The sequence below is a fragment of the Acartia tonsa genome, chromosome 13 (genome assembly GCF_053477335.1).
Source record: "Acartia tonsa isolate MP-2025a chromosome 13, ASM5347733v1, whole genome shotgun sequence".
NCBI classification, from domain to species: domain Eukaryota; kingdom Metazoa; phylum Arthropoda; class Copepoda; order Calanoida; family Acartiidae; genus Acartia; species Acartia tonsa.
The window spans coordinates 38,476,235-38,503,424 of NC_137272.1; the positions used below are offsets into that span (position 1 = coordinate 38,476,235).

Here is a 27,190-nt window from a genome sequence, read left to right on the forward strand (position 1 = left end):
CCACCCCCCCCCCCCCCCATCCCTAGAAAATAGCTCAAATCTACCACATGACCAGTATTTAAGTTCCCTGAATAGCAAACGGTTCACTGGTTACCGCCGAGTTCAAATAGACAGATAAACAGACGGACATCATACTACTTTGTATCATAGATAGGATATATGTAAAGACTACTTCAAAATATTTTATTGAAATGTTTTGCTATAACTCTTTAATGACTTATTGGAATACTTTTTTTCCTTATTTATTCTGTTTCTTTATAACTTTCAAAAACAAATAAAAATCAAAGGTCAATACTGTTGTCTTAACTGTTATTAAGATCTTAAGTAACACAAATACAAACATATTTTCCAACTTGTGTGCAACCCAATGTCACATTTCTTCTGATTGCAATATCTCAACTTAAACAAAGATTTCTAGAATAGATAAAACGTCTTTGACATTTTGTGGACAGGAAAATCTGTGTTTTTAACCCTTAACGGTCGGGGGGTGGGGGGGGGGAACGTTGAACGCCCCCCCCCCCCCCCATCCTGTTTTTTCTATCTCATTTTCTGTGTGTGAAAGATAAAGAGCCCAAACTGCGTGACTTTTTAAGTATGGGTATGACACATAACTGAGAGTTGGAATTTTTCGAATATCTCCATCCTGGCAGGCACAGGATGCCAGCAAACCTGGCAGGGTCATCCAGGTAAAGAGCAAAAATAATTTTTTGACTAAAACAAAGCATTTTATCATACCAAAATACTAAAATATCCTCTAGTAGTACATCCTTTTATGAAATACAGGAGTTCAAGTCTCTTTCAGGTTCTAGATATGATCCTGCAGGTCCTGATCCTCCAGGTCTCCAGAAATCTTTAAAAGGCTCCTGTGGTCGCAATTTTTGACTTAGAGACTTCAAATTTTTAACTTAAGCTTTTCTTATATGTCTACATAACTTATTAAAATTTCATAAAGATCCGCCGCCGTTTTTCCGCCGACCGCCGACTGCGGCGGCTGGCAGCTGTCAAGTACAGCTGCGGCAGCTGAAATTTATATTTTGATATTACTAATGTAAAATTTACATAAAGATAAACATTTTCTGGAAAAAAATTGATCTTCTAGCTTCAAAAATAAGAAAATTACAGCCGTTTGAAATTTTTTAGTAAAAAAAGACCTAAAAACAAAGGTTGTATAATAAAAGGGTGAAGGAAGCAAAAATTGACTTAGACTTATTAAGGGACGGAAATTCACTATTAAACAGGGGACTTGCACAAAAAATTTAGTCCTCTAGCTCTTTTAGGAACTGAGATAATTAGGGGGGGCGTTGAATGCCCCCCCCCCCCCCCCGACCGATTAAGGTGCGGCAAGGGGCCCGACTGTAAGGGGTTAAAAGCGAAGCTTTTTTATTATAAATGTCTGGTCAATCCGTCCGTATGTCAGTCCGTCCGAAACGGTTAGCTCTTTTTGTTAATTTGGACGCATTAGAATTGTCTTATCGGTTTAAAATTTTGGGTATAATCCCTTTCGTGTCAACGCCTCTTAAGGGGCGTTTCGTCGTACTTTCAAAGAAGCTCTCTCCCTATTTCTAGCCCATGCGGGGGGCTCTTATTCTGTGGGCAAATTGCCTAACCCTACGGGGCAAACACCAAACCCAACTTAAGCTAAAATAACCTATTAAAAGCTACTGTGAAAATACGACGAAACTTTCTTAAGAGGAGTTGCCGTTGGATGTTATTTACAATTTAATTTACACTTAGAAATTAATGTTCTAAAACTCTACAAGTGTTATTGTTTTTGTCCTTCCTTCTGATTTTATGGATGTTGTCATCCTTGTTTTTTTTTACTATAAAATTGTCGTTGATAACATAATATAGACGTGCATCGAAGATAATTTTAGTTATTGCTCGCATCGTATTATAAACAGCTTTCCGCGGATATAGAATGAAAAAAAAAACTGATTTTAATGTTATGATTGTACATTTGATATTCGTAGAAAGCTAGATAAAATACGATGCTAGACATAGGTTTTTCGTATGGATGAGAACCGGTTCTTATCCACCGGATTCAAATGAAAAAATGTTTATCTATATTTACTTTGAAATGCATGTAAACAAAGTTTAAAATATTAACCAATTTAATTATTTTTCTCCACACAAGTAATACTCTATTGTGATGCCTCTAATGAAAGGTCCCAAATATTTTTAATTAAAGGGCAAGTGTATCCATCCATCCTTCCATCCTAAAGTATGTAGTGCATCTTCAAAGGAACTATGGGATGAGTTATAAAAGAAAAAAAAACGTTAAGATTTATAAGATTAATTCATTAATGTTTTTATTTTTTCAAAACAATTCAGCTGTGAAATAGTTAAAACACACCAAAATGTACCTTTTTAGTAGCTAAACTAATCTATAGTTAACTTAGTCTGTAAAGCTATAAGGAAAATGTTATTGCCTCTGCTTCTATTCAAAACAGATATATGAATGTTTTTGTGTAGACAACCTATACATATAAAAATGTAAAAGGTTTCATGATTTGATTCCAATGAAACTTAACCTTCTCAGTAATCTTATCTATCATTATTAAGCTTTGTCTATTTTGGATGTTATTTTTTATCCTTGTTAGAAGTATCAATAATTTTGGTCGAGCTTTTTTCGTAAGAATGTCGATTAGTTTCGGGTCTGTTAAAAAACACTTTTTTTTGTAAAATTGTATCCAATCCCTTTATTCTTGACACCTTAAAACCTTGATCTACTCTATTTTCTAGCTTAATTATGAAAATGGCTCATTCCAAAGTTTTTCCCATGTATGCAAGGACATGTAATTAAGATAAGGATCAAAGATGCGAAATATTTGGAGGGAGTATAACCGCCTTCTAAAAATCTCTTTCAACGTACTAAAAAACGTTGGCACCTCGAAGGAATTATAAAATTTACCGTGAAAGACTATTCAAATTTAGATGACTAAGAGACCAAAGTAATTAACCGTATCAAACCCTATTTTTTGAGAAATCCCCCCCCCCCCTCTCAAAAAAAACAAATTTTAATGCATTCCTTTTTTTTAATAAAAATAAAATTATCTTGTTGCTAAGCCTCTTGAGGTCTTGAGTAATACATTCTTTTAATAAAGAAACAGGATGTCTTTTTGTCTCTCTCTTTGTATGTCTGTTTGAATCGATATGGTTCTCCTCAAGTGCTAGAGGCCTCTGGGTTGCGTAGATGCTAGTATAGAATTACTTTATCGCCTTACTAATTGCATTTATGTGTTCCAATATAACAATACATTTTGTTATCAATTTTTGTATCTTTGACTTTAAAAAGGTGTTTGACAACAATAAACATAATTTACCTGCTATAATGTAAAGATCTTGGTGAATTAAACTTGCTATGCCTGAAATAAGTAAAGTTTTGTATATAAATGTCCTATGGCTTTCAAACCCATCATTAACAATGATTTTGTAAAACCTTGTAATTTCACTTAGAAAATACAGTTAGAATAAGTTAAAATAGGTTTATATGAATGCAAAAATGGGGAATAGTCTCTTTCGTGGCAACGCCTCCTAAGGGCGATTCGTCGTATTTTTAAAATGGCTTTTGATTATTATTTTATTTTAGGTTAGGTTAGGTTATATTGGGTTTGGTGATTGCCCAACAGGGTTAGGTAATTGGCCCCGCAGGGTTAGAGCCCAACGCAGGGGCTAGAAATAGGAGAAAAACTACTGTGAAAAAAACGAAGAATCGCCCCTTAAGGAGCATTGCCACGAAAAGGACTATACCCGAAAAATTATATTTTTTTCTTATTTGTTGGCATATTGGCTGAAGAAGTACTTTTGTGTATCATCATTGGGTATATACATCAATTTATCAGTCATTGTCTTATCCCTTTAGATCCCTGCTAATAATGCTTAGTGTAAAAACAAATTAATTAATCATTTATAAAATAGTCCTACATAGTTATTATTATAATAATCAATCAATTTATTTAGTAATATCAAACAAACAATTCTAAAAGGACGCTCTTTAACTTAAAATCTAGGCACTTAAAAAAAGGTAAAAACTTTAATTAATATTTGTATATCACTAATTATATATGTACTAGCAGCTGCGCCCCTAGCATCTAGGGGCTCTATATTAGAAGGGCAGAAAAATAGCCTAAATCCATACCCTGACTTAAAAAAAATAAATAGCCCTAAACCGTCTCAGAGCCTTTAAGAGGCTTCACTGTAAAGAAGAAAAATATCGGTTCAGCGAGATCCTACGCTACAGACTAAAAAAGCTTATTACTTTATGTTATAGGATAAGATGAAAAAATTCTTTTATAAATGATGTTATAAGAAAAATTTGAAGTCATGTTCATAAATGTAATTTGCTGTTAATATATCCACCAAGCTTATAAAAGTGCATTAAAATCATTAAAAGGAGCCAAAATATTTTTTTTCTGTTTAGCAAGAAATTTTCTAAATTTGTAGAATTCAAATTATCCCTTTACAATGTGAATGTAGTTAATTTGTCATCCTTAATTATATGAACTACAATAATAAAATACAAACTTATAGTGTGAATATCAAAATTGTGTTGTCCAATATGCACTAGCGACTGCACCCTTAGCATCTAAGGACTCTGTATTAAAAGGGGTAAGACGTATGTATAATAAAAGGTCTAATATTATTCCAAGGCTAAAAAAGGAGAACTCTATCAGTTGAGAAGTTATTGAAATGTTAAGGATATTAGGAAAGACATCAATTTAAAGAGAAGCTCTAAAAATTTGAAGGTTGTAATAAACAACATTAAAACATTAACAAATATAGAGTAACGACGCAGTTATAGACTTGATTTTATAAATGCCTTACTTATGAAATTTTGCCTTATTATCCCAGGATTATTTTTAAATGCTAATTAAATTGGACAATTATATAACATAAAAAAATGTTAGTTTGTTTTAAAGATTAATGTCTAACTTGTAACCTACAATAACAAAAACTTAAAATTTAATTGTAAATCTAAACCTAAAAGCTCAATATAATTGGACCAATACAACAAAAAAATCATTAATGTTTTCATAAAAAATTTAAAGCTATTTCTATGTATCACTCTGTAAGATAATAAAAGACCATTAAAATAAATAAACTGTGCATTTTATGGGTTTCCTTTGATTTTTGGGGTTAATTATGTTACAATTTATTTTCACAAAAAGTAGATAAATAATTGATGTAAATTTTGTTTGTGCGGATTTTAGATAGCCATGCATAAATACCCAATCGTTTTGTATACTGATATTGTAATGGCTAAGAAAACAAAATTTCCTAATTGATCAAGTATACATTTTTAGCGAAGCTACTCTATAATTAAGCCAAATCTGAAAATGCCAACCATAATCGTAAACAAGGACATACTTACTATTTATTGAAAGCAACGCTACTCTATAACTACTTTGATAGAAGCAGTAATAAAACGGATAGAGAAAGCCAAAATATACTAATAATCAATATAGCAAATTAACTCTATAGGTATTCCAAATACATACTACCAAAGAAAGCAACTCTACAATTACCTTGATGAAAGTGGCGTACTGACAGTATCGGATATGGATACAGGGCTATAGAATGGAACATCGTACACGTGCGAAGAATAAGTACTAAACAAAATATATATAATCAATATTAGGTGGTAAAAAATCTAAATATTCTATATTTGTAAAAACGAAACTACATTACAATTAGCTGCAACTGGCTGTATAAACTTTCAAGCTGAACTGCAATGGTTAAGTTTTATTATCTTCTGTTCATTTCATTTTTTAAAACATACCCAAGCACTGAGCTAATAGACGATTTGACTTTAAAAAAATAGGTTTAACTTTACTGGGGTTATAATCTTCCATAACCTATCTTTCCAGCATAATGGGATGGAATTTACTATAAGAAACATTACTGAAATAACGAAGGATTGTAAAATTGAAATAGGATATATTCTTTCATAAATAATACCCCAAACTAGTTCATTTTAGCTTTATATAGTTACTTTAACATAAGAAACCCTAATTTTCATATGCCCCCAAAAAATTGAATATCACATTTTTAAAAATCAATTGTTGGACTAAAAAATTTAATTATTAGATTACATTATCTATAAATTTTGACATTAATTTCAGAAATTTTGATATTCTGGCTGATTTTGTATTTTAAAAGCTTGTTATTTTTATGCTACTTAAGAACAAAATTGTTTTTGTTTCAAGTTTAAAGTAAACACCAACTAATTTAACTAATTATGCTTATACATAATATATTTTAAAACTTTACTCAATTTTAATTATTTTTCATCAAATTAATCCAAAAACCTATCTATCTATCTAACTATCTATCTATCTATCTATCTATCTATCTATCTATCTATCTATCTGTCTGTCTGTCTATCTATCTATCTATCTATCTATCTATCTATCTATCTATCTATCTATCTATCTATCTATCTATCTATCTATCTATCTATCTATCTATCTATCTATCTATCTATCTATCTATCTATCTATCTATCTATCTATCTATCTATCTATCTATCTATCTATCTATCTATCTATCTATCTATCTATCTATCTATCTATCTATCTATCTATCTATATATCTATCTATCTATCTATCTATCTATCTATCTATCTATCTATCTATCTATCTATCTATCTATCTATCTATCTATCTATCTATCTATCTATCTATCTATCTATCTATCTATCTATCTATCTATCTATCTATCTATCTATCTATCTATCTACCTATCTATCTATCTATCTATCTATCTATCTATCTATCTATCTATCTATCTATCTATCTATCTATCTATCTATCTATCTATCTATCTATCTATCTATCTATCTATCTATCTATCTATCTATCTATCTATCTATCTATCTATCTATCTATCTATCTATCTATCTATCTATCTATCTATCTATCTATCTATCTATCTATCTATCTATCTATCTATCTATCTATCTATCTATCTATCTATCTATCTATCTATCTATCTATCTATCTATCTATCTATCTATCTATCTATCTATCTATCTATCTATCTATCTATCTATCTATCTATCTATCTATCTATCTATCTATCTATCTATCTATCTATCTATCTATCTATCTATCTATCTATCTATCTATCTATCTATCTATCTATCTATCTATCTATCTATCTATCTATCTATCTATCTATCTATCTATCTATCTATCTATCTATCTATCTATCTATCTATCTATCTATCTATCTATCTATCTATCTATCTATCTATCTATCTATCTATCTATCTATCTATCTATCTATCTATCTATCTATCTATCTATCTATCTATCTATCTATCTATCTATCTATCTATCTATCTATCTATCTATCTATCTATCTATCTATCTATCTATCTATCTATCTATCTATCTATCTATCTATCCATCTATCTATATACCTTGGTGGATAGCTAGCTTGAAATAGTTTTTGTCTTGTGTTCCTAACCAGACAAGTTATTAAGAATATAAGAAGAAGTAGAACTATGCAGAGCAACATCACTACAAAAGGCAGAAACTCGTAGTAGTACGTAGGCAGCACTAAAATAAATAAAGATTTAGTTCAATAATAGCAATGCTGAAACAAAGTGCTTTCACTCAAATCTATTTTGGACGTTAGAAACCTTCCTTCACAAATTTTTAGTTCACAATAAATATTTTTAGCCCAAGCTAGAGACACTAACCCTAAAGAGCCTTATCCTCACGGGGTATCTTTACTGAAATGCTTTTATAACCTTTACTTAACCTAACCTAACCTAAAATAAGCATCTTCTATACGATTCTTTAAAAAAAAAACGCTTTCAAAGAATGTATATAATTATAACACTACCTTGTAGATTAGATGTTCTATAGTTATATCCTCCCGCAGGGTTCGTTGCTAGGCATACATATACCTAAATAGATTTGATACATCTAACACATTTAATGTCGATTTACCTTGTAATAATAATATATAAATAAGAAACAAAGGCATGTTTTATTGAGTTTAGAAAGATATTTTGATAGCTTCAACTGATCTACTAATCGAGTCCCCAAAAATGTAGCTGTGTTTAGTACCCTAGGAAAAAGGGGATAGATTTTACAGCTTTTGGCCTACCTATTATTTTGACGTCATAGTAGAGGGACAGAGCAAGGGAAGGGAAAAAAACCTATAAAAGAGATGGGATATAGGGTATATCCTGACGTCAATAGAATAGGTAGGCCACAAGCAGGCCCCAAAAATATATTATCCTTTTAATGATAACTAACGGGTAGGCCTCTAGAAACACATAAAATTGTTTTTGTCAATCAATGTTAAAATCAGCTATTTACCAAAAATATTTTTTTCTCCGCTTTTTTTATATTTTTTTGTGATTTCACTTGGTAGGGTTGTTCATCTCATTGTAGAATAACATGCTAATGAAATATGTTCGTACTAGAAGCTACGCCCCTAGAGGCCTCTAGGGGCACTTGAGGAGGAGAGAGTCAAATTTGATAACCCAATTTCTTATTTTAAATTTTTAAAGAAAAAGTAAAAAAAAATTTTGGAGGGGGCGAAAATTTTGTTTTTTTTTGGGGGGGGGGTGCCCCTCCCCTCCTCATTTTTAATTTAAGTTAAAAAAATTAAAAAAAAAAAATTGTTGGGGTGGGTGGGGGGTGGCCCACCCCCCAAAAAAATACATATAAAGCTTCCCGGGACCTATGAGAAGCTACCCTGTTATAGAGAACCCGATCGGTTCAGCGGTTAGCGAGATCCTTCGGTACAGACACACAGACACACAGATACACAGATACACAGACACACAGACATCCTGTTACTTTAGTATAAGGATATACTTTTGGATATTAAATAATTAAAATGCTCTTATGCATTAATTAATCTATTTAAATTCAATTGGTTATAAAACTTTACCATTCTTATATTTATAGGGCTGCTAGCATACAGTTACAGTACTGTGATATGGTATCCTTAGGAATGGTATTTAAGTTGCAGAATGCATTACATAGTGAAATAATTAAAAAGTTAATGAAAGGTGAAATTAGTTGTGTGCCCCCCTTTATGTACATTTTACAGTATACAGTTTTAATTAGTAGCGATACAAGGATGGCAACATTCATAAAAGCGAAGCATTGAAACGGTAGGACAAACGTACATTAACACTTCTATGGTGTCAGAATTGAATAATCAGAATATAAATGTATAAGAGTCAAAACAAAATTTTAAGTAAATTTGTTGAAAAACTCCTATATAGATGCAAAATAATGTTTATGGAAATACTTACATTTTTAGGACTTTATTATAGAGATGCGTCGCTTATAATAGTGTACTTTGTTGTCCTAGAAATCAGTATTCAAAAAATCAAACCAATCGGATAATTTTATCTGATACAAATTTGTTGTTAAAAATGTTGAAAATCAACATGTTTAAAATGGATGTACGGACATTCTAGTAGCGATTATAGAGTTGCTACGCTTTCTAACTGGTACCTAACTAGTTTGAAATAGATAGGACAATTCTAGCTTGTCTAAATTAACGAAAAAAGCTATCCGTTACAGACGTACGGACGGACCGACCCTAGTTATAGAAAAGCCTCGCTTTTAAAAAGAATTACCAAACACACAAACAGACAAAGATTGATAGAGAATAGATGCTTCTTAGTGAAATAAAAATTTATTTTATAAAAAAATACTAATATTTATATAAATAGTATTCCTTGTAAATTAATTGCAATTATAGCAAAATGTTTAACAAAACTCGCTTAAATACAATTAAAAATTTAAAATATAAAGAACTTTTAAGCGATACTTGAATCCACAAAAAGCTGTAGGTATTACCCTTTGAAGATATATTATTAGATTTAATGATGTTTAAAACGTATTTTGTTTGTATTTTTTTGGTGTATTTATTTGAAGTGTTACATCTTAGGATAAGTGTATTGTTTATCAAATCCATTACAGTTGGGTAACTCAATCATTATAAGAAGTGAAGCTTTATATAAAATTTTAGATTATAACAGTTTGTTTGTCTTTTTTGCCAACAGATATATCATTTGGAGAAGCATATTTTCTCGTCTTCTTTTCAAGATAAACGTTTAAAATGTTTACTGTTTTCAATATATTATATTATACCCTATTTCTCCACCAGTTTTAATACGCATTATAAGGGTAAACAAGATTTAATCAGCTCCTATAAAAGGTAAACTTCTGAAATGGCTTGTGCTTATTCCCTAAGGTACAGAACATCTACGTTATACCAAACTTTGTCCGTTTGTCCATTCGTTGTATGCTTTAGATAACTAGGCCCTTTCCTTCCCCCCTTCAATAAACTTTTTCAAACAGGATTAAGCGGATCATTACTTTTCTTTTTAAAATATTTTCAATCCTTAACTGTTCAGTTTCAAATGGAAAGAAAAACACGGAGGAAGTAGAAAATGATGTTAAGAAATGATATGGTATAAAAAAAGGGCTTTGAAGGACTTTATTTTATAGAAAAGCTTCTTCATATGTCTGTTTTTCTGGACCGCAATATTATCACCTATTCTCTCCCTCGTTCCTTCCTAATCTCTCTCTCCTTCTCTCTCTCCTCTCTCTCTCTCTCTCTCTCTCTCTCTCTCTCTCTCTCTCTCTCTCTCTCTCTCTCTCTCTATCTCTCTCTCTATCTCTCTCTCTCTCTCTCTCTTTCTCTCTCTCTCTCTCTCTCTCTCTCTCTCTCTCTCTCTCTCTCTCTCTCTCTCTCTTTCTCTCTCTCTTTCTCTCTATCTCTCCCTCTCTCTCTTTCCCTCTCCTACTCTCTCTCTCTCTCTCTCTCCTACTTTCTCTCTCTCTCCTACTCTCTCTCTCTCTCTCCTACTCTCTCTCTCTCTCCTTAACTCTCTCTCTCTCTCCTTCACTCTCTCCCTCTATCTATCTTTCTATCTATCTATTTATTTATCCATCTATCTATTTATCTATCTATTTATCTATCTCTCTTTCTCTCTTAGCACAATTTCCTCCCTCTCACCCTTACTCTCTCGCTCCTTCTCTCTCTTTCCTTTTCTCTCTTCCCCCAACTCTACCCATGATCATTAGTAAGCTTCCTTTAACAGCACTACTGTTATTATTACAAGTATATATGTAAAAAACTGGAAACCTTGTACTGTTTCGACGAATAATTTCTAGTTTTATGTCGACAATGTGGCATCTAATGAAAGAGGTATCAGTTGAAATATTTTTGGTATATCGTCATAAGTTTGTATCTTTGCAATGTAACACTATATATATATATTTATATATACATACAGGTATAAGGTATATTTGATAACAATATCTCATTCAAAACCTGTGTTATAATGGTGTAAGATAATGGTATTACTAAATGGATATATGATACAGACATATATTATAGTAAGATCTGTTAGATATGTGTTCTAGATGTGTTTATCTACCTATATGTATGGTAGTTTATCAAGATATTACATTATACTAGTAGTAAACTACCACTTTTAATATTTGTTGTTAAAAAGCATCATATATGTAATATTTGATAGGTGGGATGATTCACACACTTTAAAAATTTGGTGGGTAAAAATCAACATTTTTGGTGTAAAATATAAAAAATTCACCTGATATTACACTTCTTGTGGGTATAGTAGGGGTAGGGGGGAGGGAGGGTTGGTGTAATCTTAATATAATCTTAAACATTTTTTAGGGGGATATGGTGAACGAACCCCAAACTGTCCCACTTTGAGACAGACGATTCCAGTGACGTCATATACGTTTAGGGAAGGGGGAAGAAAATCTCTTCCCTTTTCTCCTATCTCTTTTGAAGAGATTTTCCCCCCCTTCCCTTTTTCTTTCCCGAAACGTAAATGACGTCACTAGAATCGTCTTTCTCAAAGTGGGACAGTTTGAGGTTCGTCGACTTTATCTCCTCCCGCTTGAACGTCCTTGCAGATAGACAATTTCGCTTATACAGATATTACAGACACGATCACTTGCAAAGTAGCGGCGCTACTATGAATTAATCTAACCTGTGATTGTTGAGCATTCTGAACAGTGAAAGTGCTCAGATATTTATTTGTTTCTAATTGTGTTATCTGGAAATTTATAAATTAAATCTATTAATTTCATTTTCTAAAAAAAAGAGTATTATTAATAAAATAATAATCTTTTCTCGTATTCATTCGAATCCGGTGGATAGGAACCGGTTCTCATCCATACGAAAAAACTATGTCTAGCATCGTATTATATCCAGTTTTCTACGAATATAGAAATGTACAATCATAAGATTAAAACCAGTTTTTTTAGTTGGTACCTTCGGCACCACGGGGCTAAAAAAACTAGTTTTAATCTTATAATTGTACATTCTATATCCGCGGAAAGCCGTTTATAATACGATACGAGAAATAACTATTACGTCTTTAGTTTGATTAAGATCTTAATAAATCCAGTAGCAAAAGGAGGAGTAATAATGACGAAGACCAAACTGCATAACTTTTGCACCACTTTTGACGTCATATTCTCCATCTCTTTTTTCCCACTTCTGCTCTCATCTTCCTCATTTTGTGACGTTACAGGAATCAAAAGTGACACAAAAGTTATGCAGTTTGGTCTTCATCTGTAATAATGATTTAATTGATTAATTCCTGACTATTAGAACCAGCACTAATTAATCTGAGATCACCCAGGGTTATGGAATAGTCGTCTTCCACACACTTCTAAAACATTAAAAAACAAGGATGAAATTATACAAAAAGTAGCGAAGCATAAAAATAATTATGTATGGTCATAAAATGAATGAATAAACATAGATAGAGAGTGTGAGAGATAAATATATAGATAGATAGTTAGGTAGATAGATAGTTAGTTAGATAGATAGATAGATAGATAGATAGATAGATAGATAGATAGATAGATAGATAGATAGATAGATAGATAGATAGATATATAGATAGATAGATAGATAGATAGATAGATAGATAGATAGATAGATAGATAGATAGATAGATAGATAGATAGATAGATAGATAGATATATATATAGATAGATAGATAGATAGATAGATAGATAGATAGATAGATAGAGATAGATAATAGCTAGATAGATAGATAGATAGATATATACCTAAATAGATTTGATACATCTAACACATTTAATGACGATTTAACTTATAATAATAATATATAACTAAGAAACAAAGGCATGTTTTATTGAGTTTAGAAAGATATTTTGATAGCTTCAATTGATCTACAAATCGAGTCCTCAAGTCCAATCTTGGAAAAGTCAGCAAGATCATTCTAGATAAAGCAATTCAAACCATCAAAACTGCTACAAATTTAAACCTGTGGAAAAATTCTGATCAAGTGATAGAATGGTTCAAAAATCTACAGAACAAAGAAAACCTGACATTTTTCAAATTTGACGTTGTTTCTTTCTATCCATCAATCAGTAAGACCCTTTTTGATCAAACAATAAATTGGGCTAAACAATACTACAATTTTTCCCAAGCTGAAACTGAAATCATTCATAACACAAGAAAGTCCTTTTTGTACCTTAACCAAACCCCATGGATCAAACAAGAACAATCTGATTTTGATATCACAATGGGAAGCTATGATGGCGCTGAGTGCTGTGAACTGGTAGGCTTGTTCATTCTCAATAAACTATGTAACATCTTACAACAGCCTAATGTTGGTCTTTACCGAGATGATGGTCTAGCAGCTGTGTCAGGTTCAGGGCCACAAATCGAGAGAATGAGGAAACAAGTGTTCAACCTGTTTAAAGATATTCAATTGAAAGTGACAATAGAATGCAATATCACCAGCACAGAATTTCTAGATGCATATTTTGACCTGAAAAACAACACTTTCAAGCCTTTTACCAAGCCAAACACGGATATCTGTTACATCAATACAAAGTCAAATCATCCAACAAAAATCAAGAAAGAAATTCCAAAAATGGTTTGTGACAGAATATGCAAATTGTCTTCTTCAAAAGAAATATTTGATGATGAGAAAAAACCTTACAAAGAAGCACTTAATTCTGCTGGGCATGATACAGATTTTGAATATACAGAACATCCACCAAACCAACGAGTGCCAAAGTGAAGAAGAAAAAATGTCATTTGGTTCAATCCACCTTTTTGCCAGACTGTTAAAACAAATGTAGCAAAGAAATTTTTGCTTCTAGTGGATAAACACTTCAAGAACACACCACTCCATAAGTATTTTAATCGTTCAACTGTCAAAGTGTCCTACTGTTGCATGCCAAATATCAAAGCTATCATCGCTGGTCACAACAAGCATATCCTAAGAAAATCAGATACTGCCACCAATCCAACAAGACAGTGCAACTGCCGAGGTGGTCAGAATGCTTGTCCTGTAGATGGCCAATGTCTAAAAGAATCTCTTATCTACAAAGCAGAAGTCACCAACACAACTAAACCAGCTACATATATTGGCAACACAAGCAACACTTTTAAAACACGTTTCACTGGTCACAAACAATCTTTCAACCAAGCATAATATCAACACAGAACAAGTTTATCTTCCTATCTCTGGACTCTTAAAAGGGATAACATTGACTGAAATGGTCAATTATTAGTCAAGCTCCATCCTACACTCCCATCTCTGGTTCCTGTAAACTGTGTAATCTTGAGAAAGTTAACATCATTCATAGCAAGGACAACAATCTCCTAAATAAGAGATATGAGATTAACTGTAAATGTAGACACAGAGAGAAGTTCCTGTTGATCAATCACCTGGAAGAAAATGGAACCTAATACTGCTCGATTCAAGATAGTTTTTTTTTTTAAATATTTGTAATTTAAATTATGTCATGAAAAATCCTCTAATGTTTTTTGTAAAAATCATTGAAACTTTTGAATTTTGATTTCATTGTCAGTATCAAAATGTTATTGTAACTGAAGAGTATCATTACGAAACACAGTGTATTACCTATAACTTTTTGTTATTCATTCTATGTTAAATCATATATATATATATATATATATATATATATATATAGAGAGAGAGAGAGAGAGAGAGTGAGGAGAATCTACTATGTTCTTCGGACCTGCGGAGGTTGGGGAAAGTCAGGACAATAGCCTAAAACCACCTAAAGACATATACTAAGTAGAACCAATTCATATCATGTATTTCCGAGATCTTTTGCCAAAAAATCTCACTCCTTTCTAATATAGGATAACTAGGGCTATATTTATGAATAAATAATCCTTTGGCAGAATCTGTCTATAAAAAGACTTATTTCTTCAACCTTGACAGTTATGGCTTATAGTTATATAGACATATGGATATTTTACATAGGATATAGAGATCTGTATTAAGGTTAAAGCCATTCCAAGACTTTAATTGCTTCCCTAAGATGGATAATTCAAAAACCTAACTACTTTATATATTGGGATACTAGCGGCTACGCCCCCTAGAGGCATCTAGTAGCACTTTAAATGCTTTTTTTTGTTCAAGTCTCTACTATACCTCTTCATGTTGCTTTCATGTCTTTCAAATCTTTATTTTTTTTCGATTTTTTTGTGTGATTTATCTTGGGAGGTCGGTGATACCCTCCCCCAAAATAGTTATAAACCTTTCCGGGACCTATGAGAATCTACCCTGTTAAGAAGAACCCGGTCGGTTCAGCGGTTAGTGAGATCCTTCGCTGAAGACACACAGACAGACAGACAAACACACATCCTGTTACTTTATTAAAAGGATTAATATGAATATGACTTTTAGACGTTTACTACTCTAATACAGATTTTTAAGATTAATTACTTTAACTGTGAAGTAAATCAAACAAGTTTTTAATTCCGCTACTTTATACAAAGGCCGTCTAAAGACTGTTTGCTTTTTGCTATTTTTAAAAAATACTTCTAAATACCAATCATTTGTACCTAAAAAATATGTAACAGTAATCTTATACGGATTAGATTCATCGATACTTACAATATAACATAAATATAAGGTGTCCATTTATTTCAACCAAAATAATGATTTTTTTTGTAGCGCGGGCGATTTTCAAGTTATTTTGTTTTTTGGTTAGTATGCCCGTCTTTCTGTCAGTTCTACTGTTAGGTTGTAGATTTTAATAGTGCATATAATTCATTTTCTTGTACTTAATAATATATTTTTGATACTTTTTGTTATTGAATTATGAATGTTTCTTAAACAATTTGAAAATTAAGAATATTTTTTAAAGCTACTTCAAGGTCAATCAAATTCACTTTTTGTGCCAAAAAGAAGAAAATTTATTACAAATTTTGCTTTGACGTCTGTAAAATATGCCAAGAATGTTCTATATAATAGATCTTTTAATAGGGATTCTTAAATCTTTATTACTTCATCTAAACTTTACTATTTCGTATTTATCGTTTTTGAACTCATATCAAGAAGAAATTATAAGCATTTGCAGACAATAACAATATTTTAATTTTGTTCAGAATTCTTTAGTAATCATTTATTTATAGGCCTATATCCTATTGATAAAATAACAACATGTCCGCTGAGATCTTGTAAACCGCACATTACCTTAGGAAAGAAGTATTTATAGGGGGCGGGTAGGAATGACGCCAACACTTGGAGATGTCCCCATGAAAAATATATCTTTTGTAAATATGTGCAAAGCATATACAGATATTATAGTTTCAGCAATTAGATATTAAAAAAATGTACATATTATGAAATGCTAAGAATATCCATCGTGTATTTCTAAAAAGAGAAAGTATTGGAGAGGATAAAAAGAATAACATTATGTCTATAGATTTATTAGTAGTGCAAGGTCAAAAATAAACCAAATTATAAAACATTATCACCGTTATGTAGTAAAATTAAATATAGTTATTTATTGAAGCTGTCGCTATACACTCGGTAGGCTACAAACGACAGGTACCCTTTGATGGCGTTTTCTTTTTCTAAAAGATTTAATTTTGACTATTTTAAGCAATTTTAACATACTGCTGAGATCAAATGCTTTACTAATATCAAAGTGACTTAAATTAATGACAAATGATCAAGCCACATTTGCTGCTTGGTTTTAGGGAGGTGTCGAGTTCGAATCTGGTACACCCTGACAAAATGATACCTACTGCTGCTTTCCTATGCGTGACAATGACATAGTCTCTACTAATTATTAAGACCATCAACATTTAGTGATTGTTTATGACTATCCATCTAAATTGTAGAGTAGCTAAAGTCTGTAAGTTTTTTTATACGTTCGATTATAACATTATATGTAATCGGCCATAATTCTGCCAATAATGCTTACAAAACAGACCTTTTTCGACCTAAGATACTTGAGCAGTTTCTTCATAAGCCCAAGCAATCAGTTTTCAAATATATTTTTATTTCATGGAAAGCTAATAAAAATACTAAAAAATATGCAAATTTGGGTGTAACTTTTTATATGAATGGAAACCATAAAGTTAATAGAAACATCTCTTTTTTTAACTTTTGTCTTGTTTTTACTTTTTATACAGGGATTTATGTATTGATTATCATATAACATTCTGATTTGTAATTAAGCATTTTTCAAAGAGTTATGGCCAAAAACATAATCATGATCGAACATATAAAAAAACTAGCAGTCTTTACTTTACTTGATTAAAAGAATCCTAACCTGTAACCACTGTATTTCTGGGGTTAGTCTTGATTCTATTTCACATTCAAGATGTACCTCTTGACCCTAAATATATAAATTAATAAAAAAATAAAGTATAGTAAAGAAAAGAAATCTAGGAATATCTAAAACTTTTTTTTAAATGGTCGTACGTTCATTGTAAAACATGTGTTTTTCTTAGAATATTTTTTTAAAATAACGAACTTTATGACGTTTTTGCACAATATACGAATATTTTAAAGTCCGAAAATGTAACTACTTTTAGAGAGACGTCATCCTTGGTTTTTAGCTTTTATTCATATTATGTTAGAAACTTAAATTTAACAACCTTTTGCAACTGAAATATATTTAATCCTCTTTTAATTTATTTAATTGAAAATTAAATTCTAAATAAAATTTAAAATTTCAGCATAATCCATGTAATAATATAACAAGGATGACAGCTTCAAAGATAAGTTCCATGAATCATAAATTTCTTAAAATAACGTATATACAGATGCTACGCTAATAAGACTGTAATATAAATAAAGAAGGTTAATTTAAGATATTAAATTATTTTGAAAATCATATGTATCAAAGATGCTTTAAAAACAGAATGTGTTTTTACTCTGCAAATGCTCATGAGACCACAATATAAAAGTAGAAATGATTTGCTTTAAAAATTATGTAGCATTAATAAAATTTTGGGTGGTACTTCGTTTTTGCAAAAATACCATTCTTGCAAAGTGTTACAGGTTCGCAAACTATAGAATATCACTTAGGAAGGTTAAAAGTATTTGTTACGAGAAGTAAAAAACATACCCCCCCCCCCCACTTACCGATTAATTTTCAAATCATAAAAAAGTCTTTTAAGGGACTTGTATGAACATACAATTTTTCAAAATAGATCAAAGAGAAATAATTTTTAAATTAAACAGCAATTTTTTCAAATTTAAAGTGCAAAGTTTAATTTATATACAAGACTTGTTAGTATATATTATATATTTAAAGCCTATCTGTATATAATGATTTATCTTAGCCTTTATTAAAGATAGATCTATAGATTTTAGTGTGCGGTATCAGTTGACTTTTTTTGTGAATGTTATTTTTGCTTCCTTCAGCACTTGCCAAAAAAGGGTTTGGAGGGGTGGTTAATTACTCCTTCATAATTTCAAAAGCGAAGCTTTACTATAATAAGGGTCGGCCCGTCCACCCGTACTCTTATAATCGTTACCAGCATGTCCGTACGTCTTAATTAAACATGTTTATTTTTTAACCTCTTTTTTTTATAAAAATTTTAGTATGTCCCTAAACATTATTATGTAAAAAGGAAGTTTTGCAACAATTTTACTTATAATTTTGTCAAAACTTTTAGATTTATATTTTGCATATTCAGTTCTAAAACTCCACAAGAGTTAATGATTGTCTGTCCTACCGTTTCAGAGTTTCGCTTTTGTGGATGTTGTCATCCTTGTTATATTACATTTTCATGAACATGTTTCTTTTGGCCTTAACTATTTGAGTAAGCCTTAAATCTTTAACCAGGTTGTTCACATCAAATGTAACAAAATAACACTAGGAGTCACAACAAAACAGAAAATAATATTAATTATTTGCGAAAAGTAAGTAAATTTAAAGTAAATATTATATATCCAATACAAATTGTAAACAACTTATCAATACATCTATAAATTTCCTTAAATCTTAGCTTTTTTAAGGCAAAGAGCTACAGGACGAGATATGGCCTTAATAAAATACAAAGTTGTTTTTTACATAATACAAATATTATGCTAATAAAAATGGACACTTAATGCTTTTTGTCTAATGCATAAATTCAGAGATTGCAGGCATTATGAAGAAAAGAAAAAAAATCATAAAAGATATTATGATTTAATCAGGATCAGGCAGATTTTTAAATTTGGCCAATAAGCAAGGAGGAAGGGAAAATTGGTCGTAAATTATTTTGGCACCCTAAGGTTTTATATACATGATCTCTTATTTGTTGGCTTTTATACTCTTATAAAATCTTGATTGGTTGGTTTAATATTGGAGTATCCAAACTTTTCCACCAATAAAATTTTATTTGAGGAAAGGGAAGATTTATTCTTTATCATCATTGGAGTGCATATCAATTTATCAAAAAAAGTAAACAAAGGAAAAAGTTTTATTTTATGATGTCCTATCTCTAAAATACAGAAAATAATGACGAGAAAGGAAAACTGCAACGGATTTTTTATTTAATCCAGCAAAAAGTAAAAAATAGCTAATTTATTTTGAGTATCAAAATGTAATTATTAGAATAAGATTAAATGGTACTTATTCTGAAATAATTTTACCCATAATATGAATAATTAATTATTTCTAAAAATTCCTAAATTTCCTAAGATGCTAATTTTTGTCGTTTTTTGAAAACACTCAGCTGCAAAAAAGGGTAAATATCAATAAATGCAATATTTTTGTAGGTGAAAGACTTAAGGAGGAAAAATAGAACAGGCTACAAAGATTTTACAATAAACCTTCATTTAATTATTTAGGCCACGCTTCAATAAAACAATATCACCTTGAAAATATTATATATATTGTTACTATGTCGGCTGGATGATGTTTATAAGATCGAATATGCTACTTTCAGTCATACAAACAAAAAATTGCTTGATGATTTTTAATTTAATGGAGCAATAAATTATGAGATTAAGAATATATAATTGAGGTTTACAAATAAAACATTTAACAGATTTTAAGTTTTGTCAAGTATAATATTAACAAAACATGATAAAATATAATTATTAAACGCATTTTATAAAGGCCATTGCATTAAAACGTAATACAATTGTTTAACCTAAAAATGTTGTTATTATCTATCAAAAATTAATTCGTTTGACCTTTGAAGATCACTTTTACATCATTATTGCACAAATAAATGTAAAATTGGTTGATCTCTTTTTAGCAATTTTACGTTGATATTTAGCTGTATACTATATTTAGACAAGGCAGTAATATGATTTTTGTTTGGAATAATTTACAGAATGGCTTTAAAACCAATTAATATCCGGTGGATAAGCACTGGTTCTCGGCAACACTGAAAAATCATGTATCGTTTCATATTATGTTTAGTTTTCTACGAATATAGAAATATAATATCATAATATTAAAACAAATTTGTTAGCCCGTGCCTTTGGCTTCTTGGGCTAACAAAACTGATTTTAATCTTGCAATTGTACATTTTATATCCGTGGAAAGCTGTTTATAATACGATGCGATAAATAACTATTCGTACTTGGCCACACTATACTTTGGTTCAAAACTAAAGCCAGTTTCTAAAAAGCTTTAATGTTTGAAATCACAATAAAATATAAGGCATTGAAAGGCTTAGATCCTGTTGTAATGCAGCTTTCCAAGATAGTTTTTAGAACCTGGCTATCTAAATGCAGTGTTTATTTCAAGGAAATCTGTAAATCCTTCTTTTATGCAATGGAAAGCCCGTCAAAATTGTTGATTTTCTTTCGGAATGTTTTACGTCGATAATTATGGTTAATAAAAAGATCTCAATTGGCAAAATATTTTCATATTTTTTAAAAAGTATCACAATATCTATTATATGGCATGACATGAAGACAACTTACTAAATGTTGCCATATTACTAAAGTATTTAAAGGTCTATTTTTAAAGGTGCAAAAACGCTCCAACAACAAAATTGAAGATTTCTGCAGGAAATCAAAATATCAATAACCTAACCACTTTTTCCATCCGGTGCGTAAACATTTTCAAGGAACTATACATTTTTTTTAACAGCCGATTTGTTAAATGCAGTATCAACAAGGATGGCAAGATCCGGTTAAGCAACACAAAATATGAAATATAAAATAATCCTTATATAAAAGTAATAGGATCTGTGTCTTTCCAATGGATCTCGTTAACCGCTTATCCAATAAGGTTCGCCTTTACAGCATAGCTTCTCATGGGTCCTGGAGAGGTTTATACTTATTTTAAGGGTGGTAACACCACCTTCAAAAATAAATTGCCCATAACAAAACTTATATTAGAAGCTTCACTGTATAAAAAACAAACAATCGGTCCATAGGCTCGCACACCAGCCCGAAAAACAACCTACTTCTTTATATAAGGGTAACAAAGATACCATAGTTATTGAAAAGCTGCACAATTAAATTAAAGAAATTAAATGAAAATGACAAAGATGTAATTGCAACAATGCAATGGAAAGAAAATATTCAATATAAAAGGAACGTCCATGTTTTGATCTTACAAATTTGAGAAGGACAGTTCCATATATTATTCTTGAAAATACTGCCTAAAAATAAGTTAAAACTAACTAGAGGGGTTAGGGGTAGTCGATCCTCTACTTTCAATTTAAGTTTTAAAAAGAAAAAAATAATTAAATTATTCGATCAGCGGTAAAATAGACATCCTTTCTTACATATTCTATGATTACTAATATGAATTAAGAAAATAAAAATAAAAATAATAGACAATACATTGTTTTTTGATGTCCTGAGGGCCTAACGATAAGAATATGAAAATAAAATAGTTAAAAACTAAACGAGAGAATGTCCTTTAAATCTGAAAAATTGCATCTGCAAATTTATGTTCAATGCCATATTAGTCATTTTGTGGTATGCGGCAACTCTGGACCATGCAGAAACCAAGACATTACAGTGATGCTACGCACCCAGCTAAATCCTGTTATTCTACAATTGTAAAGCCACCTGAAAATATGTCAGATAACGGTATTGATTTCATCTCTCAGTTGTCCTGCAAATGGAGGGAGGGGTGTTACCCCTCCCTCTCCCATCTTAAGCACCGGAACCTTCCCCTTCAACCACCAAGTTATCAGCACCACCTCAACCCTGAGGATAAAGGATCTAAGCCTTCCCTCACCTGATAGAATCACCCCCACACAGACTGTTGTTGTCACAGTAATCATCAAACCTTCCCTTTTTAGTACCCAGACCTACCACTCAACCCCTCTATGCTTATCTACCTATTGTGCTGTTCCATGGGCTATCCTGCCTTCCCCGGACAGGGATAGCCATCTACCTAACCATTGCAATTATCTATGTTTTACTTGTATGATTTATCTTTAACTATCTTTATTCCTAATCCATATGTATTTATATTATGTTGTACAACTTTAGTAACCCTCAGACCTTCAATAAAGGAACAACTGAATAGATGCTGTTTGTTATTTAGTGATTGCTAGAGAAGCGTAGCTTCTCTATAGTAAGGTGTCCACGTCTGTCACACTGCCGTAGTCTTTTCGAACTCTGGTGTCTGCCATTTATCCTAGGCGGATACCACAATTTCAACCATTTACCAATTTGTCAATGCCAATTTTAGGATAATCTTTTTTTCAATATCTAATGAAAGCAAAATTAGGTCATAGTTAAAATTAGAACCTTGTACCTTTGGTATACATTACATAATCTGTAATCATTTTAACATTTATATAATTTAGTATATTTAAATACTTAAGGCTAAGTTTGAGGGGCTTTGTAATTGAAGTGTAATACCTGGGCCAGAAAAATAGCTAAAAACCATACCGAGACCTTAAAGGCTAAATCTGAAAAAAATAGCCTTAACTCATCACAGGATCTATGTAAAGCTTACCTAAAATATAGAACCCAATTGGTTCAGTAGTCATTGAGATCTTAACCTTCAGGCAAAATGGTTTAATGGTATTAATGATATGAAAAAAATATTTCAGTAATGTCAAATTTCATTTTAAGCTACACTTTTCGACATAAACTATTCCAGTATCCAGTATAACCTAAGATGGGTTTTTGAAAGAAGAATGCCGCGTTTTTTCAACATTTTTTAAACCTGTCGTCTTCGTTCAATCAATCATTATTATGAAATTGAAAAAGATGCATTAATTAATATACAGAAAAAATGGATTTAAGATTATTTTTTTTTTTTAAATAAAGCCTTACCAACAAAAGCGAAATAATTAAATAAATAGTTGTTTACTCTGTTTAAATCCTACAGGGCCTTTTCATAATAATAATTGATTGAACGAAGACGACAGGTCTAAAACATGTCGAAAAACGCGGCATTCTTCTTTCAAAAACCCATCTCTGACCTAAAGTAATACAAAACAAAACAAGAGTATTTGTAAAATTAATTTGTGCTACTATAGGAAAAAGTCAAGCATAATATTGCTACGCTTATGATATAATAGTAAAAATGTTTTACCTGATAAACAGTTATGTTTGTGGTTCGCTTGATTATAGGTAGCTCTATACTTGGAGATTCAACAGTCAAATAATACTAAAATACATAGATAGATAGATATAAATAAAGATGATAGTTAGATAGATAGATAGATAGATAGATATATAGATAGATAAATAGATAGATAGATAGATAAATAGATAGATAGATTGATAGATAGATATATAGATAGATAGATAGATAGATAGATAGATAGATAGATAGATAGATAGATAGATAGATAGATAGATAGATATAAAGATAGATAGATAGATAGATAGATAGATAGATAGATAGATAGATAGATAGATAGATAGATAGATAGATAGATAGATAGATAGATAGATAGATAGATAGATAGATAGAGAGATAGATAGATAGATAGAGAGATAGATAGATAGATAGATAGATAGATAGATAGATAGATAGATAGATAGATAGATAGATAGATAGATAGATAGATAGATAGATAGATAGATAGATAGATAGATAGAGAGATAGATAGATAGATAGATAGATAGATAGATAGATAGATAGATAGATAGATAGATAGATAGATAGATAGATAGATAGATAGATAGATAGATAGATAGATAGATAGATAGATAGATAGATAGATAGATAGATAGATAGATAGATAGATAGATAGATAGATAGATAGATAGATAGATAGATAGATAGATAGATAGATAGATAGATAGATAGATAGATAGATAGATAGATAGATAGATAGATAGATAGATAGATAGATAGATAGATAGATAGATAGATAGATAGATAGATAGATAGATAGATAGATAGATAGATAGATAGATAGATAGATAGATAGATAGATAGATAGATAGATAGATAGATAGGAGATCTGTATAGAAAAAATATGTGAATAAAAAAAATTAAATTGTCTAACATCGTCCCAGTACGCTTTTTAATTAAAAAAAATCAGCTCATTCGTTAAGCCGCGGATAAAAAACCTTACTACTTTATATGTAAGAGGGTATTGTAATATATAATGGTGAGATGTAAGAACAAGAGAAAAACAATTATTTTGACTATACTATTCGCTCTTCTTTTTGTGCCAATAAGAAACTAGATATTTTTATGGAAAAAAGAGATCTGTAAACTTAGTTTTAAAAATTGTATTATCTTAATAAGATACTGAAAATTTATTAAAAATTTCTTTTTTTTGTTTATATTAATTATGAATTAAATTAGAATTTATATTACTATAAACATGCCCCTACAGGACACAAATAAAGGGTTAGAAATAGGAGAAAACCTATTGTTAAAACCCGTTACTTCGTTTTCTTTCCATGATCCAAAAAATGTTTACTGATCTCTTTACACAAAAGAATGATAAAACATTTATCAATCATAAAAGCTGAGCTCTTGAGTATGGTAAAAAATTATTGTTCTACATCCAACAAAATTAGAATGGATATAACATCACTAAATTTTCTTTGGGTTTCTGCTCAATAATAACAATTAGTTTTATTTTCCAGGGAAGCTTTATATCCTCTTTCGCTTTTAGAAGATTGACAGGTTTTTTATGAAGAAGGTAGATATTCCAATTTTTGCAATGTGAAATTCACAGAAAAATTTGGATACCTATAAAGCCAAAGGGTGTTTTTGAAAAAGCAAACATTGTGAACTTTTCTCCCTATGATATAGATCCATTGCATAAAAACCATTCTCCACACTAAAAGTTAGACTACAAATACATCAACATCATAAGGAAAAAGGATAAGAGGATGAATACTCACCCCTTTTTCATGGTAAAATACTACTTCCCCATCCCTAAATTTAGAAGCAGACGAAAATCAAAAACCGCCCAGGGCTTTTTGTAAGTCAATCAAAAATAATAATGTGAATAAAAAGAAAAGCGATATTTAGCCAACAGCCGTGGGCGGTCAGAATCAGCTGAATGTTCATTATGAAAAAAATTTCCCCCTTTTTAGAAATAGAAGGATTCATCTTTCATGAACAAATTTTTTTAAATAAAAATAAAATTCTATGTAATTTTTAATTAAAATATTAAAACGAAAATATCTAATCTAATATTCTTGCCCTAAATATGGAAATAGTAAAAAGTAAAAAAATATTTTTTTTTAATAATTTTTAATCCTCCCATTTGAAAATTAGTGGAATAGCAATAATTTTTAGCGCGGCAACAGCGCTGTGTAGGCCTCTAGGCCCACTGCCTATTTTCATCTTCTAGTTGCTTCGATTCCTCTCTTTTATTTTTTTCTCTATGATCAACATTAACCACACTTAAAATAATTGTCTGTAGATAGATAGATATTGATGTATGTATAGATAGATAGATGTACAATTACACATGTATATATTCTGGATGTATAAATAGATAGATAGTATACCTGTCTCTCAGCCTGACCAGTACGGCTGCTAGCTACACAAGTATACACTCTGGATGCATAGATAGATAGATAGTATACCTGTCTCTCAGCCTGACCAGCACAACTACCTGCTACACATGTATATACTCTGAATGTAAAGATAGATATATAGTAACCTGTCTCCCAGCCTGACCAGAACAGCTACTAGCTACACATGTATCCACTCTGGATGTATATATAGATAGTATACCTGTCTCTCAGCCTGACCAGCACGGTTACTGGCTTCACAAGTATACACTCTGGATGTATAGATAGAAAGTATACCTGTCTCTCAGCCTGACCAGCACAGCTACTAGCCTCACAAGTATACACTCTGGATGTATAGATAGATAGATAGTATACCTGTCTCCTAGCCTCACCAGCACGACTACTAGCTACACATGTATACATTCTGGATGTATAGATAGATAGATAGATAGTATACCTGTCTCTCAGCCTGACCAGCACAGCTACTAGCTACACATGTGTACACTCTGGATGTATAGATAAATAGATAGATAGTATACCTGTCTCTCAGCCTGACCAGCACGGCTACTGGCTACACAAGTATATACTCCACTATGGTACTCTTTTAAATCAGGGATGTAAAGCTCTGGTGAAATTCATAGTTTTGAATATAAAGATAAATATGTTGAATTCTTAGGAGGAATTTTTATTCCAAAATGCTGGGAGGGATTAGCAAATTTTAATCATTCCTTGTGAGAGGGAAAGATTCTTGAGTTAGGAAAGGGGAGAGGGGGGTTTCATTCTTATTCGCACGCCCTTGAGATTAATATAAAGTTGATGGATTATGAATAGTTTTTAAGTGATTAGTTATGTAAGGCTTCCTTAACATTTGTTTTTAGTAGCAAAACTACTCTAATTATTGTATTGGTCTGTCTGTCTGTAGATCATATGTACTATACGGATAGGTGAGCTAAAATTCCACCTTCCTTACCCCTTTTTCTTTCCCAATTCAT

General features: G+C 31.0%; 1 protein-coding gene across 1 annotated transcript in view; it reads right to left on the reverse strand.

The window, feature by feature from the left end:
- LOC145335294 (fibroblast growth factor receptor-like 1) overlaps positions 1-27,190 on the reverse strand; it is a 33,589-nt gene extending 6,399 nt beyond the window's left edge. The window contains exons 1-10 of the mRNA XM_080181031.1: positions 27,169-27,190; positions 26,738-26,823; positions 23,800-23,874; positions 17,611-17,676; positions 12,627-12,698; positions 12,012-12,077; positions 7,853-7,916; positions 7,425-7,563; positions 5,526-5,609; positions 3,324-3,365 (exon numbers count right to left, since the gene is read on the reverse strand). Of these exons, the coding sequence (XP_080037157.1) occupies positions 3,324-3,365; positions 5,526-5,609; positions 7,425-7,563; positions 7,853-7,916; positions 12,012-12,077; positions 12,627-12,698; positions 17,611-17,676; positions 23,800-23,874; positions 26,738-26,823; positions 27,169-27,190 (716 nt within the window). The remainder of the gene's footprint in view (positions 1-3,323; positions 3,366-5,525; positions 5,610-7,424; positions 7,564-7,852; positions 7,917-12,011; positions 12,078-12,626; positions 12,699-17,610; positions 17,677-23,799; positions 23,875-26,737; positions 26,824-27,168) is intronic.